Source organism: Acomys minous (assembly GCF_964271855.1).
Source record: "Acomys minous genome assembly, chromosome: 3".
Lineage (NCBI taxonomy): Eukaryota > Metazoa > Chordata > Mammalia > Rodentia > Muridae > Acomys > Acomys minous.
Window position 1 is genome coordinate 68,323,262 of NC_140485.1, and position 23,404 is coordinate 68,346,665.

General features: G+C 51.6%; 1 protein-coding gene across 1 annotated transcript in view; it reads left to right on the forward strand.

Annotated features, from left to right (window-relative positions):
- The window catches only part of PREX1 (phosphatidylinositol-3,4,5-trisphosphate dependent Rac exchange factor 1), a 165,093-nt gene that overhangs the window by 52,322 nt on the left and 89,367 nt on the right, over positions 1-23,404 (forward strand). Inside the window, exons 2-3 of the mRNA XM_084775034.1 lie at positions 13,605-13,676; positions 15,970-16,092. Coding sequence (XP_084631160.1) covers positions 13,605-13,676; positions 15,970-16,092 — 195 coding nt within the window. The remainder of the gene's footprint in view (positions 1-13,604; positions 13,677-15,969; positions 16,093-23,404) is intronic.

Here is a 23,404-nt window from a genome sequence, read left to right on the forward strand (position 1 = left end):
AGCTAAGCCAGACAAGGCTAGCTTTCAGGGTCCCTTAGCATAGAAGAGACAGCTCTGGGATTCGAACCTAGTTCTATGCTATGCAGTGCTCTGAAGCCTGGAAGCTACCTGCCTTTATTTTTGGGCCTCATCCATGCTGGATGGAGCACACGGAGTGGCACAATGGGGAAGGCAGAGAACAACCCCTAGAAGCAGTTCTTACCCCCATCCCCACCCCCACTCCACGCTTACCCAGTCTACCTTTTGGTCTCCTGGCTTCAGCGGCCAGCTGGCTCCTCCACACAGCCTGCCCTGATGGTGCCTCCTGAGTCCCCTTGCTCAAACCTCTTCTAAGCATGCTTGTAGCCAAATCGATCTTGTGCAAGCATTTGCTGACAGGGGGCCTGTCTCCACCGCCAGACAGAAAAATGCCTCAGATTGGACTCTCCTACCACATACCCTCCAAACCACAGCCTGTCCTGGTTTTGTAAAAGTGACTGCAACCTAACTGCGTTGGAGGCCAGAGGCCAGGAGCCAGCCTTCGTGCCCCTTTCCTCTCCCACATTCCACCGTGGTAAATCACACGGGCTCTGTTCTTTAGTCTATTATCGTCTCCCACCTCCTTGCCACTCAGCCTGGTCCCTTCCCTGCCTAGAACTCTCTGTGACTCCCACCTTACCGAGAAGAAAGTCAAAGGCCCTTTGTTGGCCCACGAGGTGCTGCGCACTGGGCTCCTGCTGGGTTTCTGGGTTCATTTCTTGCCCTGTTGCTCTGCCTCACTGTACTTTCACCGCGGGCGGGCTGCCGCTGCCTCTGTGCCTTTGCACCTGCTGCTTGTCCCGTGTCAGGCGCAGTCTCCCTCGATGCCCACAGGCTGACTCTTCAGCTTCATTTAGGTTCCAGCTTGGAGGCTCCTGTTTTTGTTTTCTCATTGTTCCTGCTTAGCCACATCACGTCAAGGTCACATCCAGGGCCTCTCTCAAGTCCTCTGTCACTTTCCACACTAGCTTTTCACACAGAGTCTCTCACTGAACCCGGAGTTTGTTCTTTCAGTTAGCCTGGCTGGCTTAGCAAATCCTTGGGATCTTCCTGTTTCTCCTGGGGTTACACAGACTCTTACAGAATCCAGCTTTTTAAGTGGGCCCTGGGGATTTGAACTCAGGCCCTTACTTTTCCTACTGAGCCACCTGCCCAACCTTTAATTATACTTTTTAAATGGAAAAAGAGAATTCTGGGTGGTGGGAGCATACACCTTTAATCCCAACACTTGGGAGGCAGACATAGTGGAACTCTGGGTTTGAGGCCACCCTGGCCTTAATAGTGAGTTTCAGGACAGACAGAGCTCCACAGAGAAACCCTACCTCAAAAAACAAAAACAAAACAATGATAACAACAACAAAACCCAAAACCAAAACAAACAAAAAATAAAAAGGAAGGAAGAAAAGAGAATACTTATCTTTCATAGAATTCCAGGAACTGCTAGAGCTAATGTTATTTTATGATAAGCCTTTAAGGTTATGATAAGGTTTAAGGTTCAGCCATATCAGCATACGCCATTAATCCCAGGACTCAGATGGAAAAGGCAAGGGGATCTCCTTGAGTTCAAGGCCAGCTTGGTCTACATAGTGAGTTCGAGACCAGCCATGGAAACAATAATAATAGCAAACCCCAAATCAAAGCGGAACCCCTACTGGGGTTCACCTCCCTGGGTGTGGAGGGTACAGCAGTATACGGTCAGACCAAAGCCTTCCTCCTCACTGCAATGGGGAGTAAGACGTGACAATACTGAGAAGAGTGCAAGGGCTTAGCAGGTGATGGTTGGAAGGCATGGTAGGAAGATGGAGAAGGGTCTCTGGTGAGCCGATACCTGAGCTAGAACTAGCCGGGCGTGGTGGCACACGCCTTTAATCCCAGCACTCGGGAGGTAGAGGCAGGCGGATCTCTGTGAGTTCGAGGCCAGCCCAGTCTACAAAAAGAGTCCAGGACAGCCAAGGCTGTTACACAAAAGAAACTCTGTCTTGAAAAATAAAAACAAAAACCTGAGCAGGAACTAAGATGGGTGCCTAGAATCGGACAGAGGGGCTAGCCAGTACAGAAGCCCTGGGATGGTGTCTGCCACATATGTTCCATGGTGGCGAGAGGTGGGGGGAGGGGAGCGCTTGCTCGCAGAGGCTTGAGAGGCTGTGGCCATTGCTGAGGGGAAGCGACACAGAGCAGCAGTGTTTTTGTTCTGTGTGGGTGCGTCTCATAGGAAGCTAGCACAGGTGAGCCTGGTAATACTATTAATGTAAAGCATATGTGTGTGGCCGTGTGGTGAGTGGAGATATAAATCCTAGCCAGAGGACACTCTGTCATGGCCAACACTGGTCTCATCCTGTGGGGAATTCCCATCTCTGCCTTCACCTCACTGGCGTACCAGCCTTTTCCTTGTTTGCTGGCCAATATTATTTATCTATTTATTTTCTGAGCCATGGTTTCTCTGTGTATCCCTGACTGGCCTGGAACTTGCTCTGTAGACCAGGCTGGCCAGGTTCTCCATGTAAGAATGTGCTTTAAGATAAGAGAAGTTTGAGCCAGGTGGTGGTGGCATGCACATTTGATACCAGCACTTGAGAGGCAGAGGCAGGATCTGTGAGTTCAAGGTTAGCAAGCTCTACAGAGTTTCAGGACAGTCAGGGCTACACAGAGAAATCCTGTCTTGAGAAACAAAAAAACAAAACAAAAGCAAAAACAAAAACAAAACCAAACCAAGAAAATATAACAAAACAATACAAAAGGTTTGACTCTTGGTCTTGAACAAGTTGTATTTAAACTCAAACCCTGTCACAGAATGTCATTTTACTGGGCAGAAGGGATCCTACTAAAGCCAAAATGGGCTGAGAATAAAGAAAAGTAGGCCTCAACAAAAGCCTCAAACTAACAAAGATCCACCTGCATCTGCCTCCCAAGTGCTGGGATTAAAAGCCTGCACCACAACCATCTCCCACCCAACTCCATGCTCTTCCTTCCCCATGACTGTAACGTCACCATAAAGTTCATGCTTACGACATATTTGCACAGCACTAGAGGTCAGAAGTCTGAACTGTGCCCTGGGAGCTGAAGTCAAGTTGTCACTAGGGACAGTTCTCCTGGAGCCTCTGGGGTAGGAGGGCGCCCGTGACCTGCCTTTCCAGGGTCTAGAAGCTGCTCACAGTCCACAGTTTGTGTCTTTAGGCCAAATCCGCATCTGACCTTTGATCTCCTGCCTGCCTCATTCCTCCAGGTCCTTGGATGACCTTGGGCCCACAGACAGTCCAGGTGCACTCTATATTTCAAGGTCATTTCCTCCGTCTCACCGTCAGCCTGCCTCACTGGTCCAAGTGGGCTTTCCCGAGGCCTCCATGATGGCAGCAGTCTCTGGGCCCCTCGATCCCCTCTGAAAGGTGTCCTTCCTTCACTTGGTTGTAGAAGGTTAGGCTGGTGTAGACCCTGGGGGCAAAGAACCTGTTACAGAGCCTGGGGAAATAGCTTTTATATGCCGTTATCACGAGGAGTTAGGAGTGGGAAGTGAGTGACAGTTGGGACATGAGACTGGGCCAGAGTGGATGCTGCAGAAAGCCACTGCCTGGATGTTGGACAGTCCAGAGGTTGGATCTCAGCTCCGTCCACTAGGCAGGATGCTCTAGAACTGTGGCCTCAGTTATTGCGAGCCTCACTCTTTTTCTGTGCAGTGGGGTGAGGGGAAGAAGGTAGTGCCAAGGAAGCCTCGGCAGCTTTGCTCACGGGAGAGCGGCAGCAGAGAAACCCCGTGGGTCTGTTCCTGAGACCCGCCCTGTGTCCAGGAGCTTTGGCTGCCTTGGAATCCCCTCCTCAGGGTCACAGCTGCTGCTGCACAGGACAAACAAGAAAGCCTCCAGCCCCATGGGCCACTGCCTAACTCCTGTCCGGCTTGGAGCACCACTTTCTTTTGTGCCTTGTTTCCTGGTTTTCCCCAGTACCTTCTAGAGTGAGGGGCTGGACTAAAGCCTGTCCAGGGACAATTGCTTGGGGAGATGTCGGGGAGGGAGAGCTAACCCTTGGACCTGGGTGTGTGTGGGGGTCCCAGAGCTATTGTCTCAGATGTCAAGTGTCAGCACCATTGAGAATAGCACATCCCATCCATTGTCCCAAAGTGCAGGAGTGGTGGGACCCAGGAGGCCAGCTGCCCCGCCCCGCGCTCTGGGGCCCTTGAGTGACTGGCTCTGCTTTGTCCTTGCATTCTGGCAGGAAATGCCACCTAAATCAGGCCTGTTCCCAGACATTGCTGCCTTGTGGGCTTGTCACTTTTGCTCCCAGCCACCTGCCATGCAGGCTTCTATGGCCAAGGCGGAGGCTCTCAGGACACTTTTTCCCACTTTGTCTTCTCCAGGCAGGGTGCCCGGCTTTTGTTTTTGACAATGTCGTACTATATTCTGCATCTCACACTTCCCTGGACTCAAGGGGAGTATGCTGCTCCTGGGTTTGAGCAGTCAGAGTTGGTCATCATCAACCGTGCCAGATGCAAGGATATTTTGTCTCCTAAAAAGCAGCCACTCAATGGCGCTACTTCCCAGAGGTGGGAGCTGAGATGGAGAGAGGGCACTGTTCCTTGTTCCCATTCCTCAGAGAAGGGAAGCATGGCCCAGAAAGGCTGTTGAGACACACAGCAGGCTGAGGCACAACTAGCACCGGAAGCCCAGATGCACATTTTAGTGGCAGTTATGTTAGCTGGGTCAGCTGGCCGTGACTCGTACCTAGGCAATATCTGGAGGCAGCTTTGGCTGTCTAGTTAGAGGGAGGAAGCTATGGAAGCTACCAGATGGCCTCCATTGCAGAGATCTACCCAGCTGTTTATCAGGGCAGTGTGCCCCACGCATGGGTTCCACCCCTTTCTTTGCAGAAACTCCAAACAATCAAATGTCAAGGGATCTGTGGTGGAGAACCCCTGTCTTAATCCAACTGTGGTGACCCTATTGTTCACAGGAAAAAGAAACTGAAGAGCTCAAAGGAAAAGGGAGGAGCTGGGGTCTGAGTAGGAGGGACTTCATGGTAGGTTAGGGATCTAGGGGGATAACAGCGAGGAAACTCAGCAGGCACATGTCTGCCCTGGGTGTGGGTTTGGGAAGCTGTGTCCGTGTGCAAGAGAGGGTCTTACTGCTGTAGGCAGGAAAGGGAAGGCAGTAGTGAGTGTGCTGGATGGGAAAATAGAGCTTGCCCTGGGGGAAGGTGGTAGCTGCAGGGGCCCTGGAGCTACCTACAGCTTTATGGGCACTTAAAGATCTATGTGCCCATTTTCCCAAAAGAAGCTGGGGGGTATCTGATATTCAAACGCAGGCACAAAGCCCTCTGCAGGCCCAACAGAATGGTACGGGTTGCTGTAGGATGGCTGGTGTGTGGTAGAGCAGGTGTTGAGTGGGCCTTGGGTGAGGACTGGCAGGGGAGGGATGGGTGGGGCGATGTGGGAGAGGTTGCTTCCCCTCTGTGGCCTCCCCTCCTCCACAGTTGCGTGGCTCACAACAGGTTGTAGCAACTCAGGGTTTTGCCTCAAGTTCCTCTTTGGTGGGGCAGAGTGGGCGTCTCTCCTCAGGGCTTCGAGGGGCTGAGAGATAACAGGGCTGCGTGATCAACTGACAGGTCTGACACAAGTGCTAAGGGTTTCACCCTAGGCTCTTATACAACACAGCAGCCTAAATGGACAAACCAGTGGATTGCTAGGTGTAGGGCCGTCCACCATCGTGGCTGTAGAGGAAGTAAAACAGTGGAGGGGCTTTAGACACGACTGTAGGAAGCCCAAGGCCCCTGCCTAGAAGCCCTTTCCCCCAGATCCTTACAGAGCTCCTCATCCCTCAGACACCAGCCTCTCACACAGCTTGTCCCAACCGCTCCCTTCGTATGTCCTCTGAGCAACTGTCTGTCTGCTCGCACAGCCAACCTACTGGTTCCAGGAAGTTGTTGTGTAGTGAGCAGGTCACCTTTGCTAAAGAGACAACGTTGACTCAGAGGTGCTGGGTGATTCCCAAGGCCAGGGTGGTGGTGGGGGATAGGGCAGTAGGGGCAGTCTGCTGGGCATAGGCAGGGCTGCAGGGTGTGGCAGATGGCTTTCTTGCTGATGACAGGCCACACTGTCCTCTGTCATTGCAGGAGACTCGGGGAGACAAATGTATCTAAGTTCAGGTTGAAAAACACAGACTATAAAAGGTACCAATAGTCCAGGCCTAGTGGTAAGGGCCTGTCATCCTTGTTATTTGAGAGGCTGAGGCAGGAGGATCGCAATTTCTAAGTCCAGCACCCCAGCCCGTGGAATGGTGCCTGCCCCCTACATTCAGGACTGGTCTTCCCACCTCAGCCTGACCTAAGTAAGCCCTCAACTGGGCATGCTTAGGGACCTGTCTCCTAAGGTGATCTTGTCAAGTTGATAGTCAACAGTAGAGTAGCCATTACATCGTCACGAGATGAAGACCTGATGGAGAGCTGGGGGTGTAGCTCAGGGGTAGAGTGCTTGCCTAGTGCGATGAGGTCCTGGGCTCAGTCTCCAGTCCTGCAAACAAGTACCCAGAGGATGGGGTGCGTGTGTCCGTGCAGGTGGCGTGGTCACACTGGGTGTCTAGCTCCGTAATGGTGGCTGACAGATGTCTGAAGCTTTCTCAGGACACACAGAGGCAGAGCCTGTCCACACTCAATTCCTGCTCCCTGTTGACCCTGTAATCTGCAGATGGGGCTGTGGGCCGCGCCCCCCCCCCCCCCCCCACTCTCCCATTGTCTTGTACATTTTATGTGCCTGCTACACTCCTGTGTGTCATGCCCCGGCCTCTGAAGTGCTCCCTGCAGCTAGAGCACTCATTCTTTCCCTGATTTATAGAGGAGGAAACTAAGGCCTGGGGTGGGGGTGGGGCGGGGAGAGTCACTGGCAAAGCTAGACCTTTGCAGCTCGTTTTGCACTGCTCAGCATTTGTTCCTGGCCCTGCCTGGCCCCATTCACGCACGTGTAAGGCTCTGGCAGTTTATTGAGCCGAAAATGAGCCGAGACCCTGTGAGCTCCCCTGCCCTCGGTCATTGTCCTGGCTAAGGGATCATCACTGACTTTTCTCCAGGTTATTAAATGGACTTCTGTGGCATGAAGTCCGTACTGCTTAGCTGTCTTGGGCTGGAGTGGGGGAAGGAGGCACTGCTATCTGGAGTGATGGGATAGCAGATCACTGGTGGAAGTAATATCTCTGTGCTATGCGTGAAGTCCCTGATCCTCCTAGGATCCAAACCAGGATTGTGAGTGGGTGGTAAATAGGACTGGGACCTTTGCGGGGTTCATTGGGTGTTTGGAGGGGGGGAACCTCCCCATGATTGACTGAGGGGGTCTGTAGGGAGCGGGCCGAGGCAGCCTTCTGCTGACTATTGTTAAAGGGATAGTTTATTCTGACTTTGCCTACAGGGTACTGTTGGTCTGTGATCCCTGCTCAGACCCTTAGCCAGCCGATCACAGTGGGGACCGGGTTCCATGGGCATCTTGTTTTCTATGTTGTGATATGGGGTGCCCCCCACCAGCCCTCTCAGGTTTCACCATATGTTGATGAGGTCACCGCAGCTGAGGTGTGGGTGTCCTTGGGGACGGCAGTCCCTGTCTCCCAGTAGCTCAAATTGCCATTGTCTGTCTCGAGGACTGAGTGCAAGGCTCCGCTCTGTTCTGTATCTCCAGGGAGAGATGTAACCTCCTTGGGCGGTGACCATGGTTCCAGACAGATGGTATGGGTCCCCAGGCAACTGCTGGCTGCTGCTGGCTACTTTGAAAGCCAGGGCCATCTGTGGCCTGCAGTTACACACTGGAAATGCTTGTTTGGGCTGGGTTCTCACGACCATGCTGGACCACCACATCCTAGCCCTGTGGCTCTGAATGAACGCTTTATAGCTGGGCACCCCCAGTTTCCCTGTTCTGTAAAATGGGCACATAGGAGAGGGCTTTCCTCCTGGAGCCGAACTCCTCCTGGAGTTCAGAGATAGGTTGCTAGTGATGGCACATGCATGCAGTCCCAGCCATTCTGAGGGATGTCTCCCATTCACTTGACCATGGGGGTGTCTTTTTTTTTTTTTAAAGATTTATTTATTTATTATGTATAAAGTGTTCTGTCTATATGTGTGCCTTCACACCAGAAGAGGGCACCAGACCTCACTATAGATGGTTGTGGGCCACCATGTGGTTGCTGGGAATTGAACTCAGGACCTTTGGAAGAGCAGACAGTGCTCTTAGCCTCTGAGCCATCTTTCCAGCCCAAAGAGTTAGCAGGGAATTGAACCCTGGACCTTTAGGCTCAAAGTCTAAAGGCTTATCAGTTGAGCTATCCAGTCATTTTTTGAGCTATCCAGTCATTCTGACCATGGGAGTGTCTTTTCTTTTCTTTCTTTCTTTTTTTTTGGCTTTTTGAGACAGAGTTTCTCTGTGTGTAGTCTTGGCTGTCCTGGATTCACTTTGTTGACCAGGCTGGCCTTGAACTCACAGAGATCTGCCTGCCTCCGCCTCCCTGAGTGCCGTGATTACAAGCATGCACGGCTCCCCAGTGTCTTAAAGGCAGGATAGTGAGTGACAAGGCCTTGGTGGAGATAGGCTTTGAGGAGGCCATGAGGCTGGGGCTGAGTGGTTGTCATGGGAGCAGAAGATCCCATTCTCCCAGGGTTACACGTCAGGCTTCTGTCTGGATTGTGATGGGAGCCTCCTCCGAGAAAGGCTCTTTTGGCCCTGCAGCTGTGGGAGCCATCACTCTCATGCCTATCTTCTCGTTGGGTCCTCGCTCTGGGGACCTTGAAGACACATGCATTGTGTGTCCCAACAGTATGTGGAGCCACTGTCCCTGTTCAGGCTTTTGCTCTGTGGTTTTGGTTCGGGCAAGCTGCGGTCTCTTCATCTCCAGGACTCAGGCTACCTCATCTGTAGAGCTGACAGACAGGAAAGCCTCCCTTGTCATCTGAAGCCTTGGTGCGTGAACCATTGAGAGCCTGTGAGCCCCCTTCGGGGTGTGGGGGTCAGGGGAGCTCTCTCCCACAGCTTAAACTTGGCTCAGTCGAGCTGTAGGTTTATTGGACCCTCATTAGTCAGGAGTCTGTGTCCTTAATCTTCATTTAGCCATTTTACCCTGGAGCAGTTTGCACACCTGAGTCAGCAGCCTCTCTGTCCCTGAGGGGACTCACACACGTAAGTTATTCAGAGAAGTGGCCTAGCTGGGAGTAGGCATACCAGAAAGCATGGGAGTGTGGGGGGAGACAGCCACTTGCGTTGTGGGGTGAGTCACTTGGTGGTCCACCCAAGCCTCATGCCATGTGGGGAGATGGGAGCATATGTTCTGGTCAGTAGGACCAGAGGTGGAGGCTCTGGGAAGCAGGGCTCTTGATGTACAAATATTCAAAGTCCCCAGAACTGTGGCTGAGCAGGAAAAAATAGGTGTGATTGATTAGTGATGTCTGCTACAGCAGCAGGAGGGCAGGACGTAGACTGTGGGCTTCTGTCTCCAGCAAGCTTCTATTCTACCATCTCCCACTTCCCTGGAGAGTGTGCCCTGGTTGGGTTCTTTATGTCTGTGGGTCAGCTCCTTCCAGGTATGGCTAAGGCTTGCTCCCAGCATGCTCCGCACACTGAGGAGGCCTCTGCAGAGGTGAGCTGCCTTGCTGCTCCGGGATTTATAGTCACACAGTCCCATGACCAACACAGACTCATGCCTGTGCATGCTGCTGGGACCCTGTATTCTCAGCCATTTGACTGCAGCTCAGACCAGGATATATACTGTTCCCAGTGCCCCAAGTCTCTAAACATAGCTGGTCAGCCTGTTCCACCACTCCTGGCTCCATCGTTGGCCTTTGAGGAGCCCTGCATGGCTAGAGTTTTCCTAGGCTGTGTAGTGACGAGCCTGCATCCTTGATGTATATAGTAATTGCTGTTGTTATTGGGAAGAAAGGGCTGGATGGATGCTGAGGGACCGGGTGGTCCAGCAGTAGACAGGGCCCTGGGGAGCCATAGGGAGCATCTTAGGATGGTGTCTTGTTTCAGGGAGGTCCCCAAGATGTGAACTGCAGCCATTTAAGTGTTCCACTGCCATCAGGCCTTGGGCAGAGTCATTCAGAGGGTCCCTCAGCAGCCCCACCAGTACAGAGGATGCCAGCATCACCTGAAGGGTGGCGGTGCTGGGTTGCTGTGCCTGGGCCTAGAGCGCCTGCTGGCCCATTCTTTCCAGGTCACGAGCTGTTCTTGGTGCCCAGTGCCCATCATGTTGGCTTGTGTGCACGTCCTCTGTGGGTGGCCAGAGCCTCCCATTGTCTCAGCACAATAGCAGTAGCCCAGCTCGTGTGAAGAAACCGGGGCAGGAAGCTGCATCTAGGTCAGCCCAGTGGCACTCATGCTTCCTGCCCGCCCGCCTGGGCGCCTGTGCTGGGCGGGCATACCTTTGTCTGCCTGGGTGGCTGGAGACTGGCTTCCCGAGGCACCCCAGGTCTGGCAGCTGCACCCTTTAGGAACCTCTGCCCGCCCTCAACTGTTCCGACTATATCATTTCAAAAAGCACGTTCAACTGTTTGAGGCACTTGAGTTGAAGCTCCAGCCTTGTGTCAGGCCCCTTATGCTTGCCTTTGATTTCTGAGTGTGTACTGTGGGCCAGGCACTCCTCTTTGCCATGTGGGTCAAACTGTGAGAAAAGATGTGAAGTCCCTGCCTTCCTGACCTACCATCTCTTTATCCTATTATAACACACACACACACACACACACACACACACACACACACACACACACACAGTACAATACATACTGACACACACACATACGCACACTGAGCACTCTGACACAATATTCTCATACACATATACACAACACATACACACACACACACACACACACACACACACACACACTGATCCTCATATTTGGGGAAATTAAACTAATATTCAGAGAAGCTGGTTCACTTTCCTGAGATCACACAGCAGGATGGAGGAAGATCTGTGGTTTAAGCCAAAACCTCGTGGTTTTTATACCTGACCTCTGTAAAGGTTAAGATTCCTAGCCCCACTCCTGTTTTATTGTGGCCAGTTTGACTCTTAAACACACTGCTGTATGTTATTTGAGCTCAAGCTTTTAATAGTCCAAGGTGAGGAGTAATGACTGCAGAAGGCCAGGAGGGCTTCTTGGAGGAGGTGATTAGTGCTAAAGCCCGATGGGTAAGACGGGGCTCAGGACCGAGTTGGAGGGGAAATACACCAGCAGGACGAACAGGCTTGAGAGTGTGGCTCCAGTGTGGGAGGATGGAGTGCCACAGAAGATCTGGACTTTAAAAAAACATAGGAGTCTTAGTTGCTTTTCTCATTGCTGAGACGTAAGACTTGACCAGAACAACTTAAGGAGTTTGCTTTGGCTCCCAGTTCAGGAGCACACAGTCCATCATGGTGGGTGGGGGGTGTTGGTGTGGCACGGTGGGAGGAGCATAAGGACTGGTCACACTGCACCTGTTGTGAGGAGGCAGAGAGAGATGAATGCTGTTGCTCAGCTCCCTTTCTGGTGGTTACTCAGTCTGGCACCCCAGCCCATGGATGGTGTTACCCTCACTGAGGGTCGTGAGTATGGCTCCTTGGTGGTTTTTAAGTCAAGGTCTTAAGCTTCATAGGTGGGAGTCACAGAGGGTTAAGCTGATCTTTGACTACATCTGGTCTGTACATTTAAAGGGACCTTGAGGGGCAAGAAGCCCAAACCCCCTAAAGGCAGAGGTGTCACTGACCAGGCGGGCTGGGACTCTGATGGACCATGAGGGTCATGTGGCCCTGGTAGATGGGCTTCTTGATTTCTGTACTCCCTGGAGCCAGGCGGAACTGTAAACCCAGGCTCATCAGTAAACTGATGGCATTTAAAGTCCAGCTTTACCCATGGCCCCCTTGGCTTGTGGGTGGAATCAAAGGTACCTTCCACATGTGGCCTGTCCACGTCCACCAGCCTGTGCTGCGGCATGAAAGCCCTGCTTACAAGGACATTATGGGTGTCATTCCAGGTGACAGAAAAGGATCTGACAGAGTTGAAGGGCCAGCCACTCCTCGGCTGCCTGTTTCTGCCTCCCCTGAGACTAGCACATTCCCTGCCACCTCCCTGGCATATCTCCTTAGACAAGCGTGGTGGGATGGGACACACTCTCAATTAACCCAAGGCAGGGAGACCGCACGCTTGTCTGGCCCAGTCCCGTTGGGCCCTCGCTATAACCAGATGTGACAGGTTGATAGCTAACTGGGTCCCCTGGGCTGGAACAAGCCTATGAACTCATTTTCCCAGGGGTCTATGTGACCACTGCCCGGTCAGCCTGGGCCAGGCCTCATGTCCTGAGCCAGAAGTCTTTTAGGGGGACTGGCCTCAGTTTCCCTTAGGTGCTTGCATGGGTCTCTTTCTTTTCATATCCTTCCCATCCTTGACCACCCTGTGGCCTCCACAGTAGCATCACCTCTGCGCGTGCTCTCTCTCTCTAGCTCTAAGCCTGACTCCTCGCCCTGTGGTCTCTCCACTCTTACAGTAGACCTATGACATCTACTTCCTCCCAATCACAGGGCCTTTCTCTTACACTCCAAAAGACACCTCTGTAATGCTAGTTCTTGGGATGTGGAGGCAGGAGGATTGAGTTTTAGGTCAAAATATAAGGAAGAATGGAAGGGAGAGAGGGAGGGAAGGAGAGTGAATTGGGAGACATGTAAAAACTCCTAATTTTGTTTTTTGTGTTTGTTTTTTTTTTTCCTCAAAAAAGGAGGGTTGGTCTTGAGATGCATGCAGCCCAGTGGTAGGGTGCCTGTCTAGCCTGGACTGTCATCTCAGCACCAGCCCCTCCCAACCCCGTCATCACATCTGTAACACTGGCCAGCCACCTTCTCACCTGGCCCCATGTGCAGCGGACAGGCAGTGCCTCTGTACCCACATGAGTGCCCAGTTGGCTTGGAGTATCCTGTGTGCTGCAGTTTTAGTGTGCTAAAGAGAAGAAACAATGAGCATAGTGTGTGTGCACACTTGTACATGTGGCCTTCTGCGATACCAGGAGCTGAAGTTACCCTGGGGGACAGTGAGGGCCTCAGTGGCTAGGGCTGGGGTATAAAAGAGATGCGTCATGTTCTTGACGTTTTATATATATATATATATATATATATATATATATATATTTTCTTTTGAGTCATATAAATGTCTTAAAGCATAAAAAGGAAAACACCACAGAAAGGTTGTCATTGTTGAGCGCTCTGTGAGGTATTTGGGTAAAGAAGCAAGTATGAGTGTGTTTCTTTGGGCTGTTGGTTTCTGTGGGGTGTGGGCTTTGTGTTGTTATACAGCATTGCTGATAAGGTAGATACTCAGTAAGCCTTTGGCTGACCAGCAGGGGGGGGGGGAGAGAGAGAGAGAGAGAGAGAGAGAGAGAGAGAGAGAGAGAGAGAGAGAGAGTGTGTGTGTGTGTGTGTACATGGTTTTCCTGGGCTGCCCAGGAAAGTAGCCTTTCAGCAGAGGAGCTTTTTAAGTCCTTGTCCCTATACCTGGACTGTGCCACCTCGCAGGTCCTGGGCAGCATTTGAACACATGTCCCTCTGGCAGGAGCATCCAGGATCGGAGATGTAGCCACTCATCCCCACTTGCTTTTGTCTTCACAGGCATTCCTGCAGCGGATCCGGCAGAATGTGGCAGACTCTGTGGAGAAGGGTCTCACAGAGGAAAATGTCAAGGTGAGGACTGGGCCCTTGTTGCTGCTGCTGCTGCTGCTATTGCTGGCCTTACTCCTTCCAGGCGACTCCACTCACTGACACCTCACTCCTGGCCTGCTCTCAGCAGCCCTGGAACAAACGACTCCACTGAGAGTGGGGAGGGTGCACCCCAGGTTCTGTTCTCCAGTTCAGACTCAGTGTGCCTCCTTGTCCAGCTTGGTGCGTCTGAAAAATCCCTTCCCAAGTGTCCTGGGAGTCTGGTGCCTCCTGCTACCCTCGTACTCCTGCAGTGGACAGGGGCTATCAAGACAGGCCCGGGAGTCTTTGGGCCAGCTTCGTTCTGGCTGTGGCGCTGGGGAGTCTGGGCAGTATCAATGGGCCGTCTGTGTGCCTCTGAGGCCCGTCCTGGCCAGCACTCTGACCTCAATTTCTAGAAACCTTTTTATTTTGTGTCGTGAATGGCCTGGTTCAGGGGGAGGTGGATACAAGGGGACATGTGCATCTGAAGTAGCCAGCATTTACCATAGATATGGCCAAGGATGACCCTGGCTTGATGTCCTGGCTCTTGCCAGTCACATAAATGTTGGTAATTCTAAACCTGCTCTTTTGCTCTACTGCAAGGCAATGCCACTGCACAGCTGGTCCTGGGGAGTGGGATGGCAGAGATGGGGAAGGTATGTCTGTTTGCTGGGACCTATGTGCTTCCTTCCTTCCTTCACTCCTTCATTCGTTTCTTCATTCATTCAACAGGTATTCACTGAGCACCTACAGTTTATTATATTGATTTATCACACATTGTTTAGAGCTTGGAAGCAGTTATTATCACTTAAAATTGAGCCTTGTTAGTTTTTAAGAAATTGCCTTTTGTCAGATCTTAACCTCCACCCAACAAGGGATACAAGTCCTGAGGGCTTGCCTGTACCACACCTGGGTCCAGCAGTGAAGGCAGGGAGCTTCATACCCAGCACGCTCACTGCTCCTCTCAGCCAGCCCTCCCCAGCACAGCTGTGAGGCTCCCACTGCCGTTGATTGGCCTTTCCTTTCCTTTCCTTTCCTTTCCTTTCCTTTCCTTTCCTTTCCTTTCCTTTCCTTTCCTCTCCTCCCCTCTCCTCTCCTCTCTCCTCCCCTGTCCTCCCCCCTCCTCTCCCCTCCCTTGTCCTCCTCTGCCCTCCCCTGCCCTCCCCTCCCCTGCCCTCCTCTGCCCTCTCCTGTCCTCTCCTGTCCTCCCCTGCCCTCCCCTCCCTTCCCCTGTCCTTTCTCCTTTCCTTTTCTTGACAGGATTTCTCTGTGTAACCCTAGATGTCTTGGAACTCACTCTGTAGACCAGGCTGGCTTTGAACTCAAGAGATCCACCTGCCCCTGCCTACCATTTGCAGTTTTCAAAGGTCTGCACTGCCTCCCCAACCCTATTTCTTCTGCCTGTTCTTAAACTTCTGTGATAGTGTCTTCTGTGTCTGGTGTCTTTTACCATCGTACATCTGTGGGATTTGTTGGTATTGCAGTGTGTAGTCCTGGCCCATGCTTTTCCCTGGCTCTGTAATATTCCACACTGTGACCATGGCAATCTAGTCTCCTAGTAATTAATCTTTGAGCTGTTTCCTCACTGGGTCTATTACCATTTCTGTGTATGTCTTTTGAGCAGGCATTTCTGGTTTCTTTTGGGTATACACTCAAGGGACAGACAGGTTTTTTTTTTGTTTGTCTTTTAAATTTTTATTATTTATTATTTATTTTTTTTGCAGCCCTTTCACAAAGTAAATATAACAGCAAGGTCTAGAATGTTACCGTCAACATAACCAGGTTCAACTATGTGAACTTAATGGCCATAGGGAAAGCAAATGATGGTCACATGATTCTCCTGGCCTTCTCTGTGTGGCAAGCAGCCCCCACTGGGGTGGAGGAGGGAGTAGGCTTTTGGCTGCTCTAGGCATGGCAGAAACGGAGGTGTAGGCTCTGGTCCCCTGGTCCTCCCCTTCCACCATGCACTATTGTGGGAGCAGAGCCATGTGAACGCACTTGTTGGTGCATGCTGCCCTGAGGCTAGATATGTCTGAAGCTTGCAAGTATGGCAGTGTTTGCATACAGAGAGTGACGCTCTGGCACTGCCATGGCTAGCTGGCTGGCTGGGATGTCAACTCTTGTTCTCTGAACCTCCGGTTCAGCTGCTGATAGGATTGTAGCCCACAGCAGCTGCCTGGCCCAGGGGAACCTCACCCTTTGATGCCTGCTCATGCACCTTGGGGTATAGGCTGTTCTGGGGAGGACCCTGCTCCCTCCGAGCCCTGCTTGACTCTGGCCTCTTGGTTCCTTCTAGATCCTCTTTTCTAACATCGAGGACATCTTGGAGGTCCATAAGGACTTTCTGGCTGCTCTGGAGTACTGCTTGCACCCCGAGCCTCAATCTCAGCACGAACTTGGGAATGTTTTCTTGAAATTTGTGAGTATGGGGTCTGGGGAGATGGGTCAGTGGGTAAGAATGCTTGTCTTTTAATTGTAGGACCTGAGTTTGAGCAGGGCCTCCGCGTGCCCATTCCTGTGGTCTAGCTCTCTCAGCTACCTCCCAAGAGTCTATGGGGCATGGACTTGGGCAGAGTTCCCTGTCCTCAGCCTGCTGGGCCTCATTCTAGGTCTTGGGGACTTACTATGACACTCTGGGCCTCGGTAGCTGCTGATCTTCTTTCCCGGGTGAAGAGTTTGGAAACTGTCTCCTGAGCTGCTAGAGACCCTTTGGAAGTACAAACTTGGTTGCTTCTCCCTTCTTCTAGAACTCTACATGGCTCCACTTCCCCATAATAAAACCCCCACATCGCTGCAGGCCTGCCACTTCCTGGAACCTAATCCCTCACCCAGTCACGCCAGTCTCTTTGTTGATCTAGAACAGTGGTTCTCTACCTGTGGGTTATGACCCCCTTTGGGGATCAAATGACCCTTTCATAGAGGTCACCTAAGAACATCGGAAAACACATGTTTACATTGAAGTTTGTAACAGTAGCAAAATTACAGTTAGGAAGTTGCAACGAAAATAATTTTATGGTTGAGGGGGGTCACCACAGCATGAAGAACGGTATTAAAGGGTCGCAGCGTTAGGTTGAGACCCTAGAACATTTTAAGCTGTCCCCTTGGCAGGCCCCCTTTTATAGTACTGGTCACACAGGAGTAGAGATCTTATGGCTCACTTCATGTACTGTCCTTATAGGGCAGGTAAGATGGCTCAGTAAGTAAAAACACTTGCTGCCGAGCCTGGTAACCACCATTTGATCCCTGTGTGGGAGAAGGAGAAACCTGACTCAAGTAAATTGTTTTCTGAGCTCCACATACATGCCATGACACAGATTGACACATATAGACACATCATCATCATCATCATCATCATTTTGAGTCAGGGTCTCACTGTGTAGCTCTGGCTGCCTGGAACTTGCTGTGTAGCTCGGGCTGGCTCTGAACTCAGAGATCTGTCCAATCCTGAGTGCCAGGATTAAAGGTGGGGCCACCACACCCTGCCATAAATAAAATAAAATAAAATTTAAAAAAACCAAGGAGAACAGGAATAAGAGACAAGCCCAAGTTCACCTTCCTGATACATGGACCAGCAGACAGAGGAAGCGCCAACCCAAGGCTGTCTCCCTGTGAGTGACAACAGAACTGGATTGTGAACAGTGACCCAGCCAGTAGCTGCCTCTGTGGCTGCCTGCTGGGGTTACTGCAGAAATCCTTTAAAATTGGTTCATTTAAATTCCTTGAGTAAATATACTTAGTAGGGTGCGTGGTGTCCTTGCTGCAGGGGGCAGTGGGTGGCTGTTGTTGCAGACCGGAGGTACTTAGGTGACAGCCTGCGTAGTTGAGGCAGGCCAAGGCCACCCCATGATTCTTGTGTTGGGTGCAGGTCCGTAAACTCAGTCTCTGAGAGGCTGAGGGAGGCTGAGGTAGGGGGAGCGGGCAGTTCTAGGCCAGCCTGGGCTATTTAGGCTGTGTCTCAGAAAATGGAGAAAAAAAAATAGAGACAACGGGATGGAGGAGACGCTGACATTACCTGCACACCTGGCTGAACCCCTCCTTGGGGCCGTGCCAGCAGCTGAGAAAGCTGCTGCCTCCAGGCTGTTCAACGTGAGTCAGTGTTTTTAATTTCAAATCATGTTTCAATTTAAAACGTAGCACTGTCACCCTCTCTGCCCCCATGCGCCGGGAGGGAGGGGGTGAGTCATGATGCCTTGGGACTTTTACAGTAGCTGGAGGCAGGTGTGCAGGTGGCTTCATGGGGGCAGCAGATGAAGTTGATCAAGTGTCACACCTGTCTAGACCTAAGCTGGCCCCATCTGAGAGGGTGTCAGAATCAGGGCAGCCTTGGGGGCTGTGCACAGTGGCAGTGAAGGGGTCCCACTGGCGGGCAGGCAGTCATTCTCTTAGACCTGGGACTCTGAGAGGGGATTTGGTTGTCAGGGTTAGGGGACTGCACCATGCTGTGACTGGTGGACCCACAGGGTCAGCGTGGCATCCACTCTAGCCCCAAAGGCTGCATCTAGTTTTGTTCCTCATCCTTACCTCCTTGGGAACCCAAGGGAGCATCTAGGCTGCAGAGTAGGAATTGACCAGGGCACAGATCTTCCTGCCACCTACTCAGTCCTTAGAAAGAACTGGAGTCCTCCAAGCCAACCACTGTGTATTGAATTTACATCGACAGCACTGAGTGACCCGTTCCTCTGTGCAGGGTGCTGTTCTGAGTGCTCCATGCATACCAGCTTGCTAAAATTGCAGGATTGCTAAGGAGGTGCCACACACCTGTATTCTCAGCACTGGGAAAGCTGACGCATGTGGATTGCCTCAAGTGTGTAGCCAGCCTGGAGTATGAAGTGAGTTTAAGGCTAGCCTGGGCTAAAGAGTGGGACCCCTGTCTCAAAACTTCACAGTAGTCTTTGAAGGTGGTTTCTGCCATTACCTATTTTATAGATGGAGAAACAGAGACCCAGAAAGACCGAGTTATAGTTTACGTTTAGGTAACTTGTCAGTGTCAGACCTGGGATTAGGCCTGAGACATTCTGATGCTGGGATCTGCCACTGTTGAAAGTGACACTGACTCCTGAAACACATGTAGAAATCTGAGTGCCAGGCACAGCAGTGTGAGCTTGTGGCACCAGGCAGGGCAGAGCTGCTCCCTTCTGCTGGCATCCTGTTAGGCAGGCGGTATGAAGAGTGACAGAGATACTTTCACATGGATGTGAGATGCAGACGTCATTGAGTGACTAGGATGTTTCTAGGAACTGCTCAGGGTCTGAGTTGCTGGATGTAGCAAACAGGAACATAGGACATAGGGTGGCTGGCTTTTCAGGTAAGGGTCCAGGTCTCTTGAGTGTCACATGCAGTATTGGGGACATGCACTATATAATGGCCAGTTGTGCATGTGAAATTGGAGTTCAGCTGGGCATATCCTAAGTATCACTCTTCTGGGTTGAGGTAGTGTGGCCTTGAGGAAGGTGTTCTGGTTGGTCAAGGGCAGAGGGAGGCCCTAAGGCTGTGTGGAGAGGTGGGACAACATGGACCACGCCCGGTGGAGCTTTTAACCAAGCCCAGGATGGTGTGTTTTGTTTTGAGAGTTGTGGTCGGCTGAGGGGTGGTGAGTTTGAATCCGGTGGACCCGTTCTGCCTACAGAATGTATGAACAGGTGACAGGTGGAGGACCCTTGCAGGAGGAGCCTGTCTCTTCCCTTCCGTTTCAGGGTCCGTCTGTATGACCCAGCTGCTTCCTGCCCTTGTCCTGTCCTAGGTCTTCCTGGCTGTGGTTTGGAGCTGATGGTATCTTCTCCTGGATGTTCTCACAGCTGTGACAATCTGCATGGCTCCCCTGGTAGCTGGATCTTTCTCTTAGCTCACTGCTGTATGTCCCCACCCACCACATCTGTGTGTACAGCCATGTGTATGTCTGTTCCTTCCCGGCAGACACCTACCTCCTTTGCCCATCGAGAAGAAACAAGCTACACACGGGGACTCGATGCTGCCAGAGCAGGGCTTTGGCATCTGCAGACCAAGGCCTGAACAGTGGCTGGGCAGCGAGTAGTGACTCAACTGCTGGGACTTAGGAGGGGAGTGTGCTTGTCTCAGTCAGTGTTCTATTGCTCTGAAGAGATGCCATGACCACAGTAACTCTTATAAAAGAAAGTGTTTAATTGGGGCTTGCACATGGTTTCAAAGGTTGCATCTATTTTCTCCTTGGCGGGGAGCATGGCAGCATGCAGGCTGCGGGCACACATGGTGCTGGAGAAGTAGCTGAGGGTTCTACATGCAGATCTGCAGGCAGCAGGAAGAGAGTAACACAGGGACTGGCTTGGGCTTTTGAAACCTCAGTGCCCACCCCCAGCAACACATTTCCTCCAGCGAGGCCACGCCCCCTAATCCTTTCAAGTAGTGCCACTCAGTGTGACTAAGTATTCGATGATGATGATGATGATGATGATGATGATGATTTTGGTTTTTTTGAGACAGAGTTTCTCTGTGTAGCCTTGACAGAGTTTCTCTGTGTAGCCTTGACTGTCCTGGACTTGCTTTGTGGAGCAGGCTGGCCTCGAACTCACAGCGATCAGCCTGCCTCTGCTTACGTATTCGATTCTTATGAGCCCATGGGGGGCTGTTCTTACTCTAACCACCACAGTGCTACTTGCTATTCCTGGCTGCTCTAGGCAGCAAGTTTGAGCCCTGCTCTTCTGGAAGGTTGAGGAAGGGGTCACCTTGTAGACTGTCAGAGATAGGGTATCCTATCCCTTACTTCCCTCTCTGCACCCATGGCAGACATTACTAATCAATCAGTGTCCTGTCTCTGAGTCCTTAGAAGTCCTCAGTGCTTGCCAGCAAGCTCCAGATTCATTGCCATTGACTGTGGTTGGCGTGTGGGAAGGGCCAGACCTTCTCTTGTCTTCTGGCCTGACTCCTTGTCGGGTAGATGGAGGTAGACAGGGAAGTGTCACTTCGTTATGTTGAGCCTGTGCGGCCCATAGAGATACTGACAGACAAAAGCAAGGGTCAGGAAGGTGTAATGTGAAATGTCCTCCACAGGATCATATGTTTAAATACTTGGTCTCCAGCTGGTGTTTGGTACATGAGGTAGGCCTTATGTCTCTCCCAGAACACTATTGTTAGATATTAAAAATGAGATGGCTTGCAACAGATATGAATATGGAGAGATTACCTGAGGAGAAAGGGAATAGAGAAGAGTTGGGACCTGACTGGGTCACGAGGGTAGAGAGACAGTGACAGTGAGAGACAGAAAAGGGGGCGCCCTTAGAGAAAGTGCAAGAGTAAGAGAGACAGAGTAAAAGAGCGAGGGATGGTGGGTTTGTCCTTTTTATCCTGGACCCACACCTGGTAGGGGGCAAGTGATGGTGTCAGAGGTTGCTAAGCAACCTGAAGGCAGGCTTGTGAAGCGGCTTATATGCTGACATTGAAAAAATGAGGATGCTGGTTGGATTATTTTTCATGCAAGGTGAATTAAAGTATATAAATGTCGGTTCATTGGAAGCTCTTGGCTGCCGTGTAGGGGGTGGGGGTGGGGGTGGGGTGGAGAGAAACAGCAACAAAATGTCCAGATTGTATGGGGAAGGGAAGGGAAGAGCCCCTGTCCTTGAAAGTTCAGGGTATGCCAGCCATGTCCTGCAGCAGATGGGGACTGGAGAATGCTGGGAGAATCTGGAGTGGTCTGTCCAGGGTCTGAAGCACATCATTCCAGCCTTTTGTTGATAATAAATGGATAAGAGATGAAGAAATTAATCATCTTTAGCTGCTTCCTGCTGACACTGGGGTGGTGCTAGGTGGTCAAAAGGCTGAAATGTTGGCCAAGTCCAGGAAGAACAGGCTGTTGTGTTTGCTGTCCGACGTCTGAGAACATCTATGGGTAGGAGGGGCAATGCAGGTCCAGCTGGCGCAGTCTGTGAGGCTGGACTGGAGCACCTGTGGGTAGCTGCTTTGGCACTGTCTTGGATGTAGGAAACCTGGAAGGATGCTGGAACATATGTATGAGCAGAAGACGAAGTTAGTAGGCTAGGAAGAAAATTCCCTTTTGGTGTACATTTGAAACTTTTGGGAGAGCGAGCAGAGACAGAAGTTTTGGAGCAAGGAAGAGAAAAAACTTGAACATGGGGAACTTCCTTCCACTTTACCCGATTGTTGGCAGTAACTAAAAAGGTCTCATTTTTGGATCCGTCCAAGTTTGGTTGCAGAGGCGTGTAACAGCCCTTCATGAGGGCTCAGGGATTTGAAATTCTGCAGAAGGCATCCCAGAGCATCCTGGAGGGATGGCGAATGGACTGTTCCCATGGGGAGAATAGAAGTCAGTGACCCACTGGGATGTCCACCAGGGCAAGGTTTGACTGAATGAAATTGGTGGAATCTGTTCCAGCAGCTCGTCAGCGCTGGTCAGAGACGCAGTGCTAGGATTTCAAACATGAGTGAGACGGGGAGGGAGATGGAACTGTGCTGGTAGAGGGAGATCTCACCAGTGGAGAAGGTCCTGGATGAAAGGGTTAAATGTAGGTTGGCAAGAATGACAGGAAGCATTTATGTCAACCAAAAGGGAAGACTCAACAATCAACCAGTGTTGCGTTCAGGAATGTAGCCATCGGGTAGTTAGGGAGGGGAGTCCCCAAACCAGGGAAAGGGGGAGGAATCCCGCCCTCTGAAATAGGCTGTTCCCCTCAGCTTACACATGCCAGTCTATCCTGGTGTCAGGAACCTGTTAGTCATAGAACCCAAGGTTTAGGCGGAGCTGCCTGGCTAGCATCACTGCTGCCTCTCATGACGCTACGGGGTTACTTAGAACTTAGCGTGTGGACTACGGCTTGACCCTGGACATTGCCCCAAGCTACCATCCCTGTCCCGTGCTATGACCTTGAGAAAGGGCTGGCAAGGGAGGGCTATGAGCTTTTAGGTTCTGGTTCTGCCCCATCAGGCCCTGTGTGATGATTTTTTTTTTCTTGCTTTTTGGGCGGATGGGTTAGTACTGACCTGGTAAGGTTATGGGGAGGTGACTGTCCACACTCGTCGAGAGAGCAGAGTGGCCTTAACCCAGCGCTTGGCGCATCCCTCTGGCTGTGGGTGCTGACCCTCAGGATGTGTGCTCAGATCGGTGGAGGCCGGCGTGAGTGTGGCAAGCTGGGTCTCCTGTTGGTCTTGAAACCCCCGTCCTTCCTTCATTTCCCTCTTCTGTCTCCCTCCCAGGCGTCTGTGGAGGAAATGGTCCCCCCTCTTGCTCCTCTGGCTTCCTCTTTCCTGTCCCCTCTGTAGGAAGCATGGACAGTGGGGCTCCTTTAGAAACAGGATGAGCCACTTGCCTTGCAGACCCACCTCTTCCTTCCTTAGTTTCCTAGGGTCTCTGGTCCATCCTCTACCTGAGGTCTAGGCTCTGCAGGCCTCCATCCCCCAGGGGCCTCCCCAGGACATCCTTGTTTGGGGTTTGGCTGGTTCTGTGACCCTTTTGGGGTGAAGAATGCTTAGCTCAAAGATTCCTGTTAAAAGGGCTGTGTTGTGTCCAGGTCTGGGAAAATGACTGATGGGTAGGGACTCTCGTGACCTCTGGACTGGAAGGAGTCCCAACTTTGGGCTCGGGGTCACTTAGAGGTCAACAGAGTTAGCCTTCTGCTGTAATAACTCCGACATTTATTAGGACCACCTTGCTATTGAGGACACTGAGACAAGGGGCCCTTCAGGTTCACAGTGAGAAAAGAAGAGCTCATGTCCAGGCCTGGGGTCCCTTGCTTAGTCCATGCCCT